The 18,082-nt window shown below is 42.6% G+C and overlaps 1 protein-coding gene across 1 annotated transcript in view; it reads left to right on the forward strand.

Annotated features, from left to right (window-relative positions):
* Nucleotides 1–2,258: 2,258 nt before the first annotated feature.
* CCDC170 (coiled-coil domain containing 170) overlaps nucleotides 2,259–18,082 on the forward strand; it is a 59,707-nt gene continuing 43,883 nt past the window's right edge. The window contains exons 1-3 of the mRNA XM_075267652.1: nucleotides 2,259–2,442; nucleotides 9,280–9,356; nucleotides 13,870–13,897. Of these exons, the coding sequence (XP_075123753.1) occupies nucleotides 2,293–2,442; nucleotides 9,280–9,356; nucleotides 13,870–13,897 (255 nt within the window). The 5' untranslated portion in view covers nucleotides 2,259–2,292. The remainder of the gene's footprint in view (nucleotides 2,443–9,279; nucleotides 9,357–13,869; nucleotides 13,898–18,082) is intronic.

Consider the following 18,082-nt stretch of genomic DNA (forward strand, 5'->3'; position numbering starts at 1 on the left):
CCGCCCCATTTTATTGTAGTTGAACAAAAAAAAATTACTTTCTAAGGCCTGGGTCACATGTGCGTTCGGTATTCCGTTCGGGGAGTCCGCTTGGAGACCTCCCTGAACGGAACCCTATACGCATTAAAAAGCAGTTAGCTAAGAAACCACATGGACACCATAGACTATAATGGGGTCTATATGGTTTTTTGCACAAAACCTGCGGAGAGAAAAGTGCTGCTTGCAGTACTTTTCTCTCCGCATGATTCGAGCAGAAACCATACGGGCCCCATTACAGTCTATGGGTTCCGTGGGGTTTCTTAGCTATCCGCTTTTTTTTTTCAATTCAAAGTTTTATTGCAAGTTTTAAGAACAACAAGGCCTGAAATAGGCCAATAACACAAAGAAACATGGAAAGGAAAAACACAAGTACAAACAGTACATTAAAATAAAAAATAATAGTAGAAGCAACAACAATCCGGACCCCCCGGGAATCTCGGGAGAGGTCCAGTCATAATAGGAGCGAGGGGAAAAGGGGAAGAGGAGGAAGGAAAATTAGGAAGTTTAAAAAAAAAAAGAGGAGAGACACATAGAAGAGAGAGAAGAGACGAAGAATACCAGAGAACAGAATGCAACAAAACAGTGGGAGCAAGAGTTCACCCGCTCGCAGCAACCACGGACAGAGCACCTCTCACAGTACTAGGAGAAAGGTCCAGAGCCCATATGAGTCCGATACTTCCCGGAGCATTGGAACTCAAACCAATAAAACCAGGTCTTAGTGTAGGCTTCAGTCGTGCCATACAGTAAAGAGGTGAGATTCTCCATACACATGATCTCATTGACAGCTATCTGCTTGTTAATGCGTACAGGTTTCCATTCAGGGGGTTCCCAAGCGGATTCACCGAACGGAATCCCAAATGCAGATGTGAACCTGGGGTAAGACCACATATGCTGTGTTTGGAGTGGTGTAGCTGTCCCCAAATTATCAGTGGTTATCCCACTGCAATCTACAGTACCACCATTGTAGTCGAGATTTAAACAAACAATATTCCCATGCTACAACTAAAACCCACATTGCAAATTGAAGTGCAGTGAGGGTTTTAAAAAAGTGCTCGGACTCTGTTATACCATATAACACTGCTGCTGAGGGGACCAAAAGCTTAAAAAATCTTTTACCCTCCTCTCCCCAGGACATTGCTTCCAGCAGCAGCTATGATCTCCAGTTTACATGTCTCCCAGTTGCTTGTGGTAGGTGACTGCTGCAGTCAATCACAGGCCTCATTGGTTACCTCTTCACAAATGACATGTCACAGCAGTCATATGCTATTTGTGAAGATGTCACTGCTGAGGACTGCTATGGCTGCAGCAGCCGCCTACCACAAATAGGATGTCACTGGTGAACTCAGACCGAGGTCCTTTATACATAAGTCTGGAGATACAGCTGCTAAAAGTGGATACTTGGGGAGAGGTGAGTAAAGGTTTTTTAATGGCCCCATCAGTAGCATTATTAAATGACAAAAAGAAAAAGAGTGTCAATTATTTCTGCAGGTTTCTAAAATTGCTTTCAGCATTTGCAGCAGACTTGGTTGGCCTACAGGTGTACAGGTGAATCTCCCAGTGGGTCACTGAGACAGGGGGGGCCTCCAGTCCAGCACTCTCCCTGTACTTTATACAGATACTCATGATGCAGCAACGCAACAAGGCTGTGTGCCAATATAATAGAATGGGAATATTATTTAACAAAACTACACAGGTAATTTTATATACAACAGACATATTGGGTGGCTGATATGACATTTACATGCAGAGTCAGGCCAACCAGTAACTTCTCAGCCATCCTGTAGGGACCACAAATCATCTTGCTAGTGTCTGAGGTCTGCTGGCTGCTGTGTGGGCACATATTCTGGGCACACTTTTCTAATAGGACCATAGTTCAAGGCAAGAGCCTGGTGGTAGACTACTGACCCCAATAGTCTAAAGCAATTCTTACAAGCACAAATGCAATCTAAATTGGCCTAAACATTCAGGTAACATTATAAAGAACAGTTTGCCATAAACTCTGGATTTTTCACACAGATATCTACTATAGTGTTGTACAGACACTCATTCTCTCCCCGGCTGTGACACCCCCTCCTGTTTAGACACAGCCCTGCCTTGTGTGTACTCAGGTTGCTATGCAGCCATGTCTCCTGGTAACATTTGTACTCTCATGGTGTAGCTGGCAGCAGAGTCCTGCCTTTGAGCTGCTAGCACTGACATCCAGGACATAGCCGTATCCTTTTGCCCTAAAAGTTTTATTCCAGACCATTGAAGATGAGTAACAGCAGTCTGAGCAACAGTGATCTTGCTTCTCCATCCAATGTCCCAAGAGCTGAAACAGCCTATGGAAGCAAACGTATTGATGTGAATAGCAATGCAGCCTTCCGCTCGCAGTCTCCAAGTCTGTCTCGTGGGGATATTGAGGTACTCTTAAAATGTATATTTTCTTTATTTGAAGATGTATTTTGTATCCACACTACAGTTAACAAGATTCTTCTCAATCTCCATCTGAATGGTTGTAAAATATAGCAATGTTTGTATAACTGCCTACAGGGATACAGCTTTTCCTAAGCCAATATATGCTATGTTATACTTTGGGCCTTTGACTCTCACAATTAGCACAATAATATAATATATCAGACTGTATTTATGGACTGTCATATGGCCTGAATGCTTTGATGTAGTATCAGCAATTATATTCAATAAACCTATAAACATGAATCTAGCTGGTTGGCACAAAGTATCAACTTATACACTATAAGGCCGGGTTCACACGGAGTTACGTGCCGCGAGATTTGGCACGTAGACGCCGCGTGACCCTTTGCGTGCCGTACACGCTCCCATTCATTTCAATGGGAGCAGGGAGCGTATGCGCCGCGCTAGTTTGCGGCCGTGCATTTATTCACGGCCGCAAACTAGCGCGGCGCATACGCTCCCCGCTCCCATTGAAATGAATGGGAGCGTGTACGGCACGCAAAGGGTCACGCGGCGTCTACGTGCCAAATCTCGCGGCACGTAACTCCGTGTGAACCCGGCTTAAGGTTTCTCTACAGAAAGTCCTGGTGTATATGTCAAACGTATTCATAAGGCTCCATTCATCTGCGGATGCCCAAAAGAGTATCTTATGGAACTGGCCGGGCTTGTACCTTTCTGTATTATATGACACGTTGCGCTTTTGCTTGTTGACCTTCCATTTGTTGCAGGATTCTCTCTCTGCCGATTTTCGCCGACTTCCAACAGTGGCTCCGGCGTAGATGTGAGCCTTGCCTGAGCTAGAAATGCACTAAAGACTATATACAGGAGATAACAATTGTACCTATTCATTATAGAATACTCCAATCTCTTGAATTTCTGTATTTTTATACTCTCTCTTACGCTAGGTTCACACCTGCGTTCGGGTCTCCGTTCTGTGGTTTCCGTGTTCTGCATGCAAGAAGATGGAAACCACAGACCAGGTCCGGCCGTGAGCAGCGTTGAGAGTTTTATGCTCTCCGGCGTGAAACTGTTTTTTTTAAACCGGACACAGAGTAGTGCATGTCCGACTCTGTCCGGATTAAAAAAAACGGTTTTGCGGCGGAGAGCATAAAACGCTCACTGCCGCTCACGGCTGGACAGCTTTCAAACCCATTCAAATGAATATATATCACTGAGGGGTAATTACTCAAAGCAAATATATTCACTGAAGGAGTAATAAAATAAAACTTAACTTTTAATAATAATGTATAAAATAGGATTCTAAAATCACCCACAACCTACATACTAATGGTGCTCAGGGGCAGATAGATTAGAGGTATGTCCATATAGTGAGGACCATACTATCAATAATTGCCTCCACTATCCCTGTAGCGTCACTACACACCCCTAGATACAAGCAGGGGTTAAACTCGTATAGTCAGTAGCTTAGTTTTAGCTCAGACCTAATTGCAAGTACGGCTGGACTATTCCTAGCATCCTAGCCAATAATGTTTAGCAGAGAAAATAATGTCCTGCTCCCAGCATATTCCCCTCAACGCGTTTCTTTAACCCTATTACGGGTCAGGTCATCAGGAGGAGTAGTGTACTCAATCGTACTAGTTGTAGTGCGGTAAGAACCGCAATTCCCCCTTCCCGTATGGTAGGACGGAATACTGGTATATGCCGCCGACCGCGGCGTCTCTCTGGGATATAAATCCAAAACTCCGCCCATACACTCACGCCCCTCATGACGTGGCGCTCCATCATTGGTCGCGCTCATATACTGAGACGGAGGCTGTATGTATACACAGCCTCCGTCATACACACAGCCTCCGTCTCAGTATATGAGCGCGACCAATGATGGAGCGCCACGTCACGAGGGGCGTGAGTGTATGGGCGGAGTTTTGGATTTATATCCTAGAGAGACGCCGCGGTCGGCGGCATATACCAGTACTCCGTCCTACCATACGGGACGGGGGAATTGCGGTTCTTACCGCACTACAACTAGTACGATTGAGTACACTACTCCTCCTGATGACCTGACCCGTAATAGGGTTAAAGAAACGCGTTGAGGGGAATATGCTGGGAGCAGGACATTATTTTCTCTGCTAAACATTATTGGCTAGGATGCTAGGAATAGTCCAGCCGTACTTGCAATTAGGTCCGAGCTAAAACTAAGCTACTGACTATACAAGTTTAACCCCTGCTTGTATCTAGGGGTGTGTAGTGGCGCTACAGGGATAGTGGAGGCAATTATTGATAGTATGGTCCTCACTATATGGACATACCTCTAATCTATCTGCCCCTGAGCACCATTAGTATGTAGGTTGTGGGTGATTTTAGAATCCTATTTTATACATTACCATTCAAATGAATGGGTGAGAAAGACTCCTGCAGGTTTCCGTCTCCTGCTCTGTTTTGTGCAGGAAACGGAAATCTGCAGAACGGAGACCGGGCGCAGATGTGAACGAGCCGTTAGCAGTAATGCAAATATGTTTAGGCTGCTGCGTAGCAACAAAGACTGTGGCCACCAAATGACACACCAAAACGACATTGATGGTTTTCTGATTGTAAAAGCTTTTTTTGTTGCTGCTAGATGTGACATGGTATTTTTGTCTATCTTTGATTGTTATTTTTAAACAGAGTTTATCACCACCAAAACTACTTCTAAACCATTCAAAGGTTGTACTAAGGGCTGTTAGCAACATTGTGAACTGCAAGCTTAACACTAAGAAAATCACATTTTAATCCATATGCAAATGAGAAGTTTGGTGCATCCAGGGTAGGTTTGTCACAGTTCTACAAAAGCAACAAAAGTAAATGGCAGCCATTAAATCTATAGGGGGTTGTCACTTATTTTCTCCTTTCTCCTGGTAGCATAAGGTAGAAAATCTTTTGCACCAAACATCAGCAACAAACAATAACAATGCTAGTAATTTCACAAGATTTCACCCAATGCAATGCAAAAATCTTTAAAGATTGTTCTTATTAGTACAATAAATGGCAAACATCCCAAAAGTCCTAAAATACGTAATAGAATAGTAACTTAGATTTCTAGTCTGAAAGAAGTTGTCCAGTCCAGCCTATTATTTTGCAATGTAGAAAGTGAGGAAGGCAAAAACCGCATGAATCCAATTTTCCTCATTTTAGAGGAAAAAAAATCGACTCTAGTCTGGTAACCAGAATACAATCTGTATCATTATTGTTACTGTATTCAATGTAAGTGCATACTAACTAGCAAGCTAGATTTCTGCAGGACAGACTTAAAGGGTTGAGGTTTATACAGTGGCTTAAATACTGGGGTAGCAGTGGTAGCTACTGCCACAGGACCCGGGACATTATGGGGCCCGACAGGCTCCTGATGCTTTTTAAAAAAATTTAAATAGTAGCTTCAGCAGGTAATGAGCTCTATTTACTTAAAACAAGGAAACATTTCTCACTACTCACCAATTTATGAAGGGAGATCCAACTACAAATGGTGATGATGCACGGAGACAAAAAATATCCCTGGACTCCAAGGGATATAGCATATATCCAAAACTTCCGAATAAAATTCCAGCATCGAAGATTAAATAAAAAATAATGTTTAAACAATGTTTCTTTAAAAATACTAAATCAAGGATCTATGAAGTAAAAACAATACAAATTTCCTACGCGTTTTTAGGGTATAGTGCCCCTTAGTCATGGCTATTTACTTAGCGACTAGAGATGAGCGAACACTATTTGAAACAGCTGTTTCGAATAGCACGCTTCCATAGAAATGAATGGAAGCGGCCGGCACGCAGACTTTGCGGGCAGCCGGCTGCTTAACCCCCCGCATGCATTCATTTCTATGGGAGCATGCTATTCGAAATGGTTGTGTTCCCTCATCTCTATTAGCGACCCTTGCTTGCAGCTCACAGCTGCCTGGGAAGCGGAGGTGGATGTGAGCAGGAGCGAGGATCCATATGTGAGGCCGTGGGCCGTGGGCCCACAAGCAGTAACAAACACTATCATTATACTCTGGGATCTTTTCAGACCCCAGAGTTTAATGATCAGAGGTCCAGGGAAGGTAAGGGAACTTAAAAAAAACACTGTTATTTACCTCTCCTGTGCTCCAGCAGTCTTTGGGCCTATTTGGTGATGCAGACTTCACATGGGCCAAGCTGGCGTTATTATGTGTTGCGATGCCAGCATGGCTCACGTGATGTCTGTACCAACATTGAAGAAGGACAAAAGTAGTGGGGAGTGTGCTGGAGCCAGGGAGAAGTAAGTAACAGTGTTTTTTATGTTTGTCACCTCCCTGGGTCTCCAATCATTATACTCTGGGGTCTGAAAAGACCCCAAAGTATAATAATTGGTCATGGTGGTCCACTATGGGGCATAATATTGTGTGCAGGGGTCACTATGGGGTATAATAATGTGTGCAGGGGCCACTATGGAGAATAATATTGTGTGCAGGGGCCACTATGGGACATAATACTGTGTGTGGAGGGCCAATATGGGGCATAATACTGTGTGTGCAGAAGCCACTATGGTGCATAATACTATGTGCAGGGAGGACAGAAAGACACTGTCTAGAGCGGCTGCTATGGAACATTATAATGTCTCAAGGCCACTTTGGGACATTATAGTGTGTGTAAATGTGGTGTTATACTGTGTGGGGACTATGAATAGGGGGCGCTATACCGTGGGGAGGGGACCCAAGTAAAAAGTTTGCTGGGGGGCCCAGTCTTTGCTAGTTATGCCACTGGGTTTATGCTAATATGTATTAAAGTAGGTGTTGCTGCTGTTTTGAGCATTCCCAAACAGACGTGGGCAGTGCTGATAATTAGAGATGAACTAATACTGTTCGAAACAGCCATTATGAATAGCACGCTCCCATAGAAATGAATGGACGTACCCGGCACGCGGGGGGTTAAGCGGCCAGCTGCCGGCAAATTCTGCTTGCCGGCCGTTTCCATTCATTTCTATGGGAGCGTGCTATTTGAGCTGTTTCGAATAGTGTTCGCTCATCTCTACTGATAATATCTTGTGTTTGGTAAGCAGGCCAGTGATACACTAGGTAGAGGTATAATTATGCATTATACCATACAGAAAGACAAACATCTACTAAAGAGCTCCAAGATTTATTATAGTCACTTCTTATGACCAGTCACATTTAATAGTTGCTTCCATGTACAGAAGTTCTCAGTAAGGGCCAGCTTCATTACCAGACAACCTGGTGAGAGGTATCAGGGCTCAATCGGTTTGGGTGGCCTATGGCGATCATGCTTCACCAGAATAGATAGAAAGGAGGCCATGGTGCATGTTGTCCCTTGTTGTTGTTGTCCCATCTCGAATATATTGTTTTAGAAATTCTGCTTTGTTCTGCTATGTGAATTTATTTCTTCCATTGTTTACACAGTGTTGCTATAACCACGGACCTGGGAGATAGGACAAGTGACATCACTCACTCAGTGCTAACAGGAAAAACCATTTAGCTAATTGCAGTTTGCGGATAAAGCCAAGTCTGTTATCTCTCTATGTAAACACACAGATAACACTGAGCCTGTTCTGCACAAGCATCTGCATATTATTGTCACGTTCGTGTCAGAGTCCAGACACAGATTCCAGGCTGCAGATTGCACCGCTAAGGAGACAGGGGAAGGAGACTATCCCTGGCACTACGGTGTCTAGCTAGGCCCTGCCTACGGGTGGTGGTCAGCTGTCTCCAAGCTAACCTTGGCCCCGACGACTCCTGGCTCTCTAGCACGAAGACCTGACAGACAGACAGGGCAAGAGCTGCAAGAAGCTAGGGACTGGGGATTCTAGGGTGGTGACCCCTGCAGAAATAAAGGTGCAGCTGCGGACAAACAAACAGGACGGGAGGTGCTGGACAACTGACACACAGCACAACAAAGTACAAAACAAGAGGAATGAGGAGAGGGACAGTGGAGAGGTGAGGAAAGGGTAAACACGAGACTGGGGTAAAATAAACTGGAACCCACCTCAAACAACCAGACAGTGCCAAACAAACAGACGTGAAGGGCGGGGCAGAGTAGAAGTGTGGAGGGAAAAACCAACTCACACACAAACAACACTCAAACTCCTTTCTAGTCTGTAAGCACAAGCAGAACACTCCTCCTCCTCCTCCTCCTCCTCCTCCTCCTCCTCCGGCCAAGAATTCTAAGTTGGGACCATGAAAACCGGCAACTGGTGGAGACAGCCCTCTGCCTAATAAAGGCCCCAGCCTCCTTCCATAGGATAATGGCAATACATAACACCTGAGGTTACACTTATAACCCCAAGTGTGTTCAGAAGACCAGAACACCATGTACACACTGATGGCTCAATGGTAGGGAACCCACCAGCAGATCACAGAAGCCCGGATCGAATCCCTGACAGAAACATACACCAACACACGCACGCAATCAGGTCATGACAATTATCTGATCTGCAGAAGTGTTGTGAGTCTTCTTCAGCCCCTTTAGCAGGAGGGAGGAGAAATTCAGGAAGTGAGAGGAGCAGACACTACAGGCAGATGGTGTAAGACTGAGATGGAAAACCCCTTTAACCAACATTGCTGCCAACCAACATCCATTTTAAAGCGAACCTGTCGCTAGGTTTGGTGTCTCTAAACCACCAGCATGTCCTTATGCAGCTTAAATCTAGCATCCCAAACCATTAGGACATGCTGGTGGTTTCATGACCCGAACCTAGTGACAGATTCCCTTTAAAGAGTCTGTGGATAAAGCAAAGCTCATAATTAGAGATCCCACTCCCACTTTTTTTTTCATTTCAGCAGTTGTAATATTGTATTTAAGAATGGATGTTTTTTATTCCTAGGATCAAGATTATTATAACCTTCCTAGAAGAAATGTTGACCTCATGGATGAGTCAGTTGGGGCCAGAAGTGCTAAAAGGCAAGTACTGTATACTCATATATCTACAAAAAAATCTGTTATCAAAATTATACTGCAAAATTTCCCTATATCCTAATAAGCACATATGATATCTTGAATTCACATAGGTATTAAAAGCCCTTTATGGGAAAAAAGTTTTAATGTATAATGAATGATAAAATATTGTCTCAACAAGCAGAAAACAACTGTGCTCTCCTAAGAACCCCTAAAGGACAATGAATCTCTGATCCAGCAATGGCCAGTAGTTTTTGCCCTTGGTTCCAGTGTACTTTAGGGTATCATAAGAAATTGGAAATTTCCATTGAAATTGGAATCACACAAAAACCTTTGTGGCAGTCTTTGTTGCAGAAGTGGAACAAAAAAAAAAAAAAAAAAAAAAAAAAACTTAGCGCTGTTACTTCTTTCTTTTATATCTGAGGCTATGTTTACATCTGCCTCCAGCTCAATGTCTGGCAGTAATCCCTTATGAGATATCTTACAAGCCCGACTTTTTTGTCTGGTGATATATATTAAAAAATAAAGGATACCTGATGGACCTCATTATAGTCAATGGTCCCTAGGGATCCATTCTTATCCATCATTAGACAGACCATTTTTACATGCTTCTGATCCTGCGATGGATCAGAAGAAAGGAAACTGTGACACAGATGTGAATGTAACACGGTTTGAAAAAGAATCTGATGGTTGTAACTCTGTAACACAGGAGCTATCAGGTTCTTTTTCAAACGCTCCCATGAGGAGCACCGTTTTTAGGGATGCAAAAAAAGTCGGGAAGGAGACACGCTGAGGGCAATTTAGGGTCAGCAATGGGACCACGCTTGTCAGGATGGGAGTCTTTTCTGGGGTACAAAAATAGACCATTTACATGAATGAAACATTTTCAGAAATTTCATCAACAAAACTGCTGAGTGTGATGTTTGCAAAACCGGAGAGAACTATGAGTGAAATATGAGCTAGCATTGTCACATGTGCGCTGTAGCTTGAATTTATTTGGACCTTGCTTAGATTCTGTTCAAACCCACATTGTGGTTCTTGGAACATGGCAAAAAACCAAGAAATGTGGTAGACTACGCTGATGTAGCACTGCAGGCAGAAGAGCCAAGTAAAGAATGATGAGTACTAGAGACTCAGGAAACCATAAATCAGGCCATGGCAGTCCCTCAAAATGCCAATAATACCGTATAAGGCCTTGGGTCCTTTGAGCATTAGGGTTGGGGGAAATGTCTGGACAAAGTGGAGCTAGAGAGAGGTCAAGAAGTCACAGGTAGCCTGTGGGTGAACTAAACAATCTAGTTTTGGACAGGTGGTCTAGCTGGCAACTTATGAGGTCGAGAAACTAACTGTAGGGGGCATTCACACAGAGTAAAGCGGTGCTGATTCTTGCACGATAACTCGCGTAAGAATCAGCACTGCAAAACAGAATCCCACTGACTTCAATGGGTTCCGTTTAACGCGCTTAACACATTGAAATTAATGGGAGGCTTTTTAACCTATTGATTTCATTGTGTTACGTGTGTTAAACAGAACCTATTGAAGTTAATGGGATTCTGTTTTGCAGCGCTGATTCTTACGTGAGTTATCGTGCAAGAATCAGCGCCGCATTACTCCGTGTGAATGCCCCCTTAGGCTAAGGCGCTATGTAGCATTTTCACTGCAGCGCTTTTCACAGAAAGGAAAACATTCTGATTCCATTATACCTATAAGGAAACCACATTTTCATTTACGTAGGTATTATTGGCATGCTGAGATTTCCAAATCCACAACAGTTTTGAAATTCGCAGCATTTACACTTTGTATTTTTCTGCAATGTGTGAATGGGATGAGGTCCAGCTCTCAACACAGTTCTGGTTAAGGTGTCGAGATTTGGGTTGTGCTCTTCTAAAACTGCAGAGATGTTTGTATGTAAAAAAATAAAGTGGCTCCCACCACAACCTTCCCCTCAAACTAGGTGTTTTCCTTTTAGCACTGGCTACTGTATATTATGCCACCCACACCATAATCCTAGGAGCAGGACCAGCGTGACATTCATCTGTGGACCTCTTGCTGTAATTCTACATTGTTGTTGTTCTCTCAACCACTAGAACACACAAAGTTGACCAGTGCTGACATCTCGGTGTAGGTGTATAGCAATCTGCCCGAATGAAAAACCTAGGTCTTCTCAGTTCAAGCATTCTATAGTGATAACTGGCACATTGATGAATAGGAGGCATCAAACATTCATCCTGCACTTCTTGATCTTATTATTGAGGTTTCTTGTGGCTAAAAATTTTGCTGCAATCTGGCTTTTATCAGCACATGCCATAGAATAGATCCAGGTTTTTAAAAATTTGACTATTTGCAGATTTTAGTGAAATTTGCTGCTTCCTCGATTGGCATACCATTATGGCTTTTCCTTCTTGTTGTTGCAATTTCAGCGTTGAAGAACGTTATGTACAACATGAAACTCCAAAAATACTCACAACATTAATACAGATCAGTACCAGTTAAAGGGGTTGTCTAGAAATTTGGAATTTATGGTCTATCCTTTGGATAAAAATCTGATCATGGGGGCCAACAGATGGTCCCTGCACTGATCAACTGTGCAGAGCTGACTCCCATACTATAGGTAACACAAGGCGAGTACGGCAACAAATGTTATTCCATATGTTATTCATGGTCAGTTAGTAAGCTTGAATTATTAGAGTATATTCAGTAATGTGACCCCAAGCAAACACATAGCCACATGCAAAATAAATAATTGCAAAAAAACATAACAGAATACAGTATTGCAGTTCAGATCCCATTGAAGTCAAGGATAGACCATGTATTCCAAATTCACTGACAACCCCTTTAAAGAAACATTTAGTTATGATAACTATTGTCCCTTGGTTACAGATGTACCATGAAGAGAATAAAACAAAGTGAAGGTAATTTTCCTGTAATAGGTGTAAATGTTACATTTTAATTATTCTCTTTATGAGAAATAATACAGAATACAAGGCTGGCAAGATTAACTGAAGGTCAGGAGGCCGTAATCAGAACTGATTAGGAAAGAGAAATTAGAATGCTGGGCACAATGGCAGGTCATGCAGCAGATAATATTTCATTTACAGTTTTAATTAGGGAATTGTCATTTGCTAGTTAGTAATATTCTCATATAGTTATTAAATATGCAAATATTTCATACCTGCACAGACACAAAAAATGGAAAGTGACTATTTAAAATAATGGCCTGAATGGCTGAAGTTCTCTATTATTTTGCTATAGTTAATGCCAGTATATTTCTTTTGTTATAGCTTTTATAAATCTTACTACACTATGTAACAGTTGTTAAAGGGAGTCTGTCACCAGATCTGTCCGTGCGCTGCTATAAGCCTTAGGGTCCATCCACATGGAGTTTTTTGGCAAGGATTTTGGCGCTGAATCCGTGTCAGAATCCACGTGGAAAAAAACACCTCCCCATAGAGTTCTATGGGTTCTGCTAGCTTTTTTTCCCCACTAGCGGATTTTTTCCTGCTAGTGGAAAAAAAGGTTCCTTAAGGCGGATTCCGCCTGTAAAAACCAACGCAGTCAATGAGAGGCAGAAAATCCACGTGGGATTGGCAAAAACCACTTGGAAAAACCGCTAGCGTTTTTTTCAAGGTCCATACTCTGTGATGGAGGAAAAAAACATTTCCTAATTCCTGAAGCGGATTTTTCCTCTCCAAAATCCTCGCCAAAAAAACTCCATGTGAATGGACCCTAAGGGTCCTTTTTCTGCTAAAGGAACCCGTTGAAGTCAATGGGAGGCATTTTTTTCAGCGCTTAATTTCCACACCAAACTCCTCACCATTTTCCTCCTTGTGAATGGACCCTTAGGGTGCATTCACACTACGTGTACGGCAGCTTATTCTGAACGTAAAACACGTTCAGAATAAGCGGCATATAAAGCAGTTCCATTCATTTCTGTGGGAGCCGGCATACGAGTGCTCCCCATAGAAATGAATGGGCTGCTTTTTTCACTATGAGCACTCCCATTGAAGTGAATGGCATGAGCAGAGCTAGCCGTACACGCCGGCACTTCCCATTCACTTCAATGGGAGTGCTCGTAATGAAAAAAGCAGCCCATTCATTTCTATGGGGAGCGCTCGTATGCCGGCTCCCATAGAAATGAATGGAACTGCTTTATACGCCGCCAATTCTGAACGTGTTTTACGTTCAGAATAAGCTGGCGTTTACTCCGTGTGAATGAGCCCTTTAAGTGCATCTTGTAGATTCCCTTATTTAAACTACCACAAAATTACTACTTAAGGGTCCATTCACACAGAGTAAATGCGCGTTTATTTTGGCAAAATACACGTGCAAAGAATACACATGTAAAAATAAGACTCCTATTGACTTCAATTACATTTTTACACGTGTATTTTGCCAAAATGAGCGCGCGTTTACTCCATGTGAATGGACCCTTAGACTTGGTGCATACACGGCATTCCCTTTAAGAGGATAACTTTTAAATTGTGTATATTTCTTACATGATTTTTTTGTTGTGTTTCAGAAACATACACAGAACAGAACGTCTGAAGGTAAGCAAATATTCTCCCTATGTTTTTTGAAACTGTTAACTTCTGCTGACGTATGAGCAGCCAGCAATCTCATTTATATACTGTGTCTACCATGGGATAATTATTGCTTAGTATTCAATGCAGGGCGGAGAGAACTTTTGCTTACATCTCCTCTGTAAATCACAGTAGCTTTTTTCCCCGCTTTGCCTTCTCTTTCCTGTATAACCAATATGGACAAATTTGTCAATGAAAATGGAGTTAAGTGGGGGAAGTAGAGAAGGAAAGGGATAATACTTTGTGGATGGTAGAAGTTACATTGGCATAATTTTTTTTTGGTAATAGCAAATTTTTTCCTATGTAATAAATAGAAAACAATGGTGCATTCATCCATTATGTATCCACTATGCAGAATAAAAGTTAAAATACAGAATACGCTATCCCCTTCCTGTCTTCAACAAACTTTATGTATAAATTGAAATGAACAGAAACAGAGGCATAAATCTAATTGTGTCTGGGATTTTTTTTTTGCAAAAAAAATATGGTTCCATTAAACATATATGCTAGGTAATAGCAGATAGGGAATTTGATGTGAGTGTACCCCTACTATTAGAGAACTAATCACAAGAACAAGGGATCTGAACATTCTCTGTAGAATGCAGGGCTAGGGATGACAAAAGCAGAAAGTGTCCAGGGCCCAAGTCCTCCCCATTTGAACAGTGGTCGTGTATGTGTATTGTCACTGATCTATATGGGACTGCCAAAATGAAAGACTTGTCTTCGCCAGTACCATAGTGTTAGGTGCCTAGTGCAATATACAACTTCAGACTGTGGCTCCATGTTGCGGAACCACAGTAGAAAAAAATGCTGCTTTTACAGTACCAGCAAAATTAATGAGATTCTAGCTAATCCCATCCACACATTCTGGAGAAAAACGCTTTGGAAAAGCTGTGTCTTCAGAAATTCCAAAAGTCAATTTTACCTGCAGAAAGGCTTGCATTTTCCCTATGCATTTAATAAGGGCAGAAAAACTGCAGAGTAAAACACAATGAAACGCTTTGAAAAAAAAATGCAATGCATTTCCATTGCGTTTTTTTATGCAACATTTTATAGCTTCAGTCAGCAATGTGGGGCCTTAGCCTTATTCCACTCAACCTTCGCCACTCTGAACTATTGACATTGCAATGAAATGGATTATTGATTCATTCAGCTTGTGCCAGATCCTGACCCTCCCAGAAGCTGTATTCATCTGGCCAGAGCAATATTTTCATCTCCACAGTGATTCAATTTGTGTCTTTTTGGCCTCTGGAGTGTTGCCTTTCAGTTTTCCACAGACAACAGTATTGCTCAAACTGGTTGTCTGCTGTTACAGCCTATCCATCCATGAATGGTATAGTTGGTACAGCTCTGTGGATTTACATTGAAAGTGATTGATAACAAACTTGCTGCCTTAATTTTATGCCGTACTGCAGGGTCATCAATCTAATTTACATACAGGAAAACTCCAATTGCGAGATCTGCCTAAAAAAATTTTCATCTAGAGGAAAACAGAAGCACTATGACCTAACTTCAGGCAGACTCCGCCTTGCAAACCCCGTTGAAATGAATGGGATTCAGAAAAAAACACTAGTTTGGGGGTTTTTTTGTGACATTTTGTGGACTGCAGCTAAAAAAATTTTTTAGCTTTTTTTTCTGCATCCTTTTCAGTTCAATGTTATTTGTATAATATAATATGGGGCAGCACGGTGGCTCAGTGGTTAGCTTTGCAGCGCTGGAGTCCTGGGTTCGAATCCTGCCAAGGACAACATCTGCAAGGAGTTTGTATGTTCTCCCCGTGTTTGCGTGGGTTTCTTCCGGGTACTCCGGTTTCCTCCCACATGCCAAAGACATACTTATAGGGACTGTAGATTGTGAGCCCTATATGGGACAGTGACTGTCAATGTCTGTAAAGCGCTACAGAATATGATGGCGCTATATAAGTATATATAATAAAAAAATAATATAATATAATATAATGCATAATCTGCCTGAAAATAGGTCCCAATGCTTGTTTTGTCCTCTAGCTGAAAAATCAGCTAGAGGAATAAATCTGACTGACTCCCATTAAAAAGAATGGTAGAGTTGGGGAGCGTTTTGGGTGGTTCATTTCGAGGTAGGTTTTGCCTCAAAACCCCACCTGTAAAAACCATGTATGAATGTATCTTTATGAGTGTATATATGTATTTAGAACTGTTTCTTGATCCATTTTTACCTTTATTTCAGCTCACTAGTGGCGTTCACCCTGGTTTTCTTCTCTTAGGGTGCATTCACACTGAGTAAACGCTAGCTTATTCTGAACGTAAAACACGTTCAGAATAAGCGGCGTCTAAAGCAGCTCCATTCATTTCTATGGGAGCGGGGATACGAGCGCTCCCCATAGAAATGAATGGGCTGCTTCTTTCACTCCGAGCAGTCCCATTGAAGTGAATGGGGAGTGCCGGCGTGTGCGCTCCCGCATGAGCAGAGCTTGCCGTATACGCCGGCACTCCCCATTCACTTCAATGGGACTGCTCGGAGTGAAAGAAGCAGCCCATTCATTTCTATGGGGAGCGCTCGTATCCCCGCTCCCATAGAAATGAATGGAGCTGCTTTAGACGCCGCTTATTCTGAACGTGTTTTACGTTCAGAATAAGCTAGCGTTTACTCAGTGTGAATTCACCCTTATACTTTATAATACAACACAATATTATGCTATTGTAAAGAATCCTCTCAGGATCATCTTTAGGCAGGGCCTAATATGTTCATGGGCATAGCAGAGTGGGTGGCCTTGGATACATCATTGCTGCCATGGGATAGCACCACCACACCACAAAGTTGCAATGCAAGGGGCCAAAACACATGGGGCCACTACATTCATTATTGAGATTGGGTTCACCATGCTGCATGTGAATAATACTGATCTAGACTAGCCTCAGGTTCCCATATAGTGCCCAGAAATATATAAACAGAATGGAAAGCGAGAAGTGTGATAAATGTGTACAGGATCAGACTAGGCGCATGCTTTATGTAGTATGTAGTCATGGAGCAGCAGAAGCTGTGATCTTCAAACTCAAAACCAAACAAGCCCCAAGACAGGTGGCCATTTTTTCTTGCAACCTATGAGTAATAGTACACCATTGTTGCTTCTGTTCTTTGTTGGAGATGTATGATAGAATCAGCTTTCAGAGATAACAGACCAGAGATTACATACACCTTCAATAGTTATTCCTTTTGAGTTCATGTCCATACTTGCTTTGGCTGGGTGTGTACAATCTTTCACCATGGAGAATGGAAAAATTTGTTGCCAGACTTCTTTTGGTGTTGGCTTATCTCCATGGATATCAAAGGATAAGTAATTAAAACTCAATAACTTTATGGCTGAGGCTCCCATGGCAGGATGACGTCTCATCACATGTTAAAGGATGATTGCAGGCAATTGGGCAATGGACAGCCTCCTCCAATCAGTCCTCTGCACTAGATGATGTAGCTTGTTGGCGCTGCCCACTTGTGTGACTGTGATCTTTCTTATGGTGGGTAACAGCTGCGGTCCACTGAGGTTGGATATACAACTTTCTGCTGCATCTTTAGAGGCACTGGTTGTAAAGTTATGAGTGTCACAGTAAGTCCTTCTGCTCACTGACACTGTGAATGACACTAAGGATGGACGTTATCCCCATAATCTGGTCTCTCAGCCTCTCACTTAAACCAAATCAGTTCTCTCTATGCTGCGCTGATGACTTCCAAAGAGACAGAAACGGTGCCGTCCGTAGCTGAGAAACTGATTTGGTTATAACCTCGCATCATGCAGCAAAGGCTTCTGGGAAGTCGGGCATATTGTTCAGGGTTGCTTGCTATAGAGGGCAGTATAACAGAGGCACTGTCTCCCTGTTTACATCTTGGGGGACAGATTTGCATATTCTTCCCATGTTCCTTTGCAGTGGAGCAACTATGGCTGTATAAGTCTCCACACACCTGAGAAGGTGGTCTCTCCCTAAGGAGTGACGTTATCCCCACAATCTGGTCTCACAGCCTCTCACTTAAACCAAATCAGTTCTCTCTGTGCTGCGCTGATGACGTCCAACGAGACAGAAACGGTGCCATCCGTAGCTGAGAAACTGATTTGGTTATAACCTCGCATCATGCAGCAAAGGCTTCTGGGAAGTCGGGCATGTTGTTCAGGGTTGCTTGCTA

Source organism: Leptodactylus fuscus, chromosome 3 (genome assembly GCF_031893055.1).
Source record: "Leptodactylus fuscus isolate aLepFus1 chromosome 3, aLepFus1.hap2, whole genome shotgun sequence".
NCBI classification, from domain to species: Eukaryota; Metazoa; Chordata; class Amphibia; order Anura; family Leptodactylidae; genus Leptodactylus; species Leptodactylus fuscus.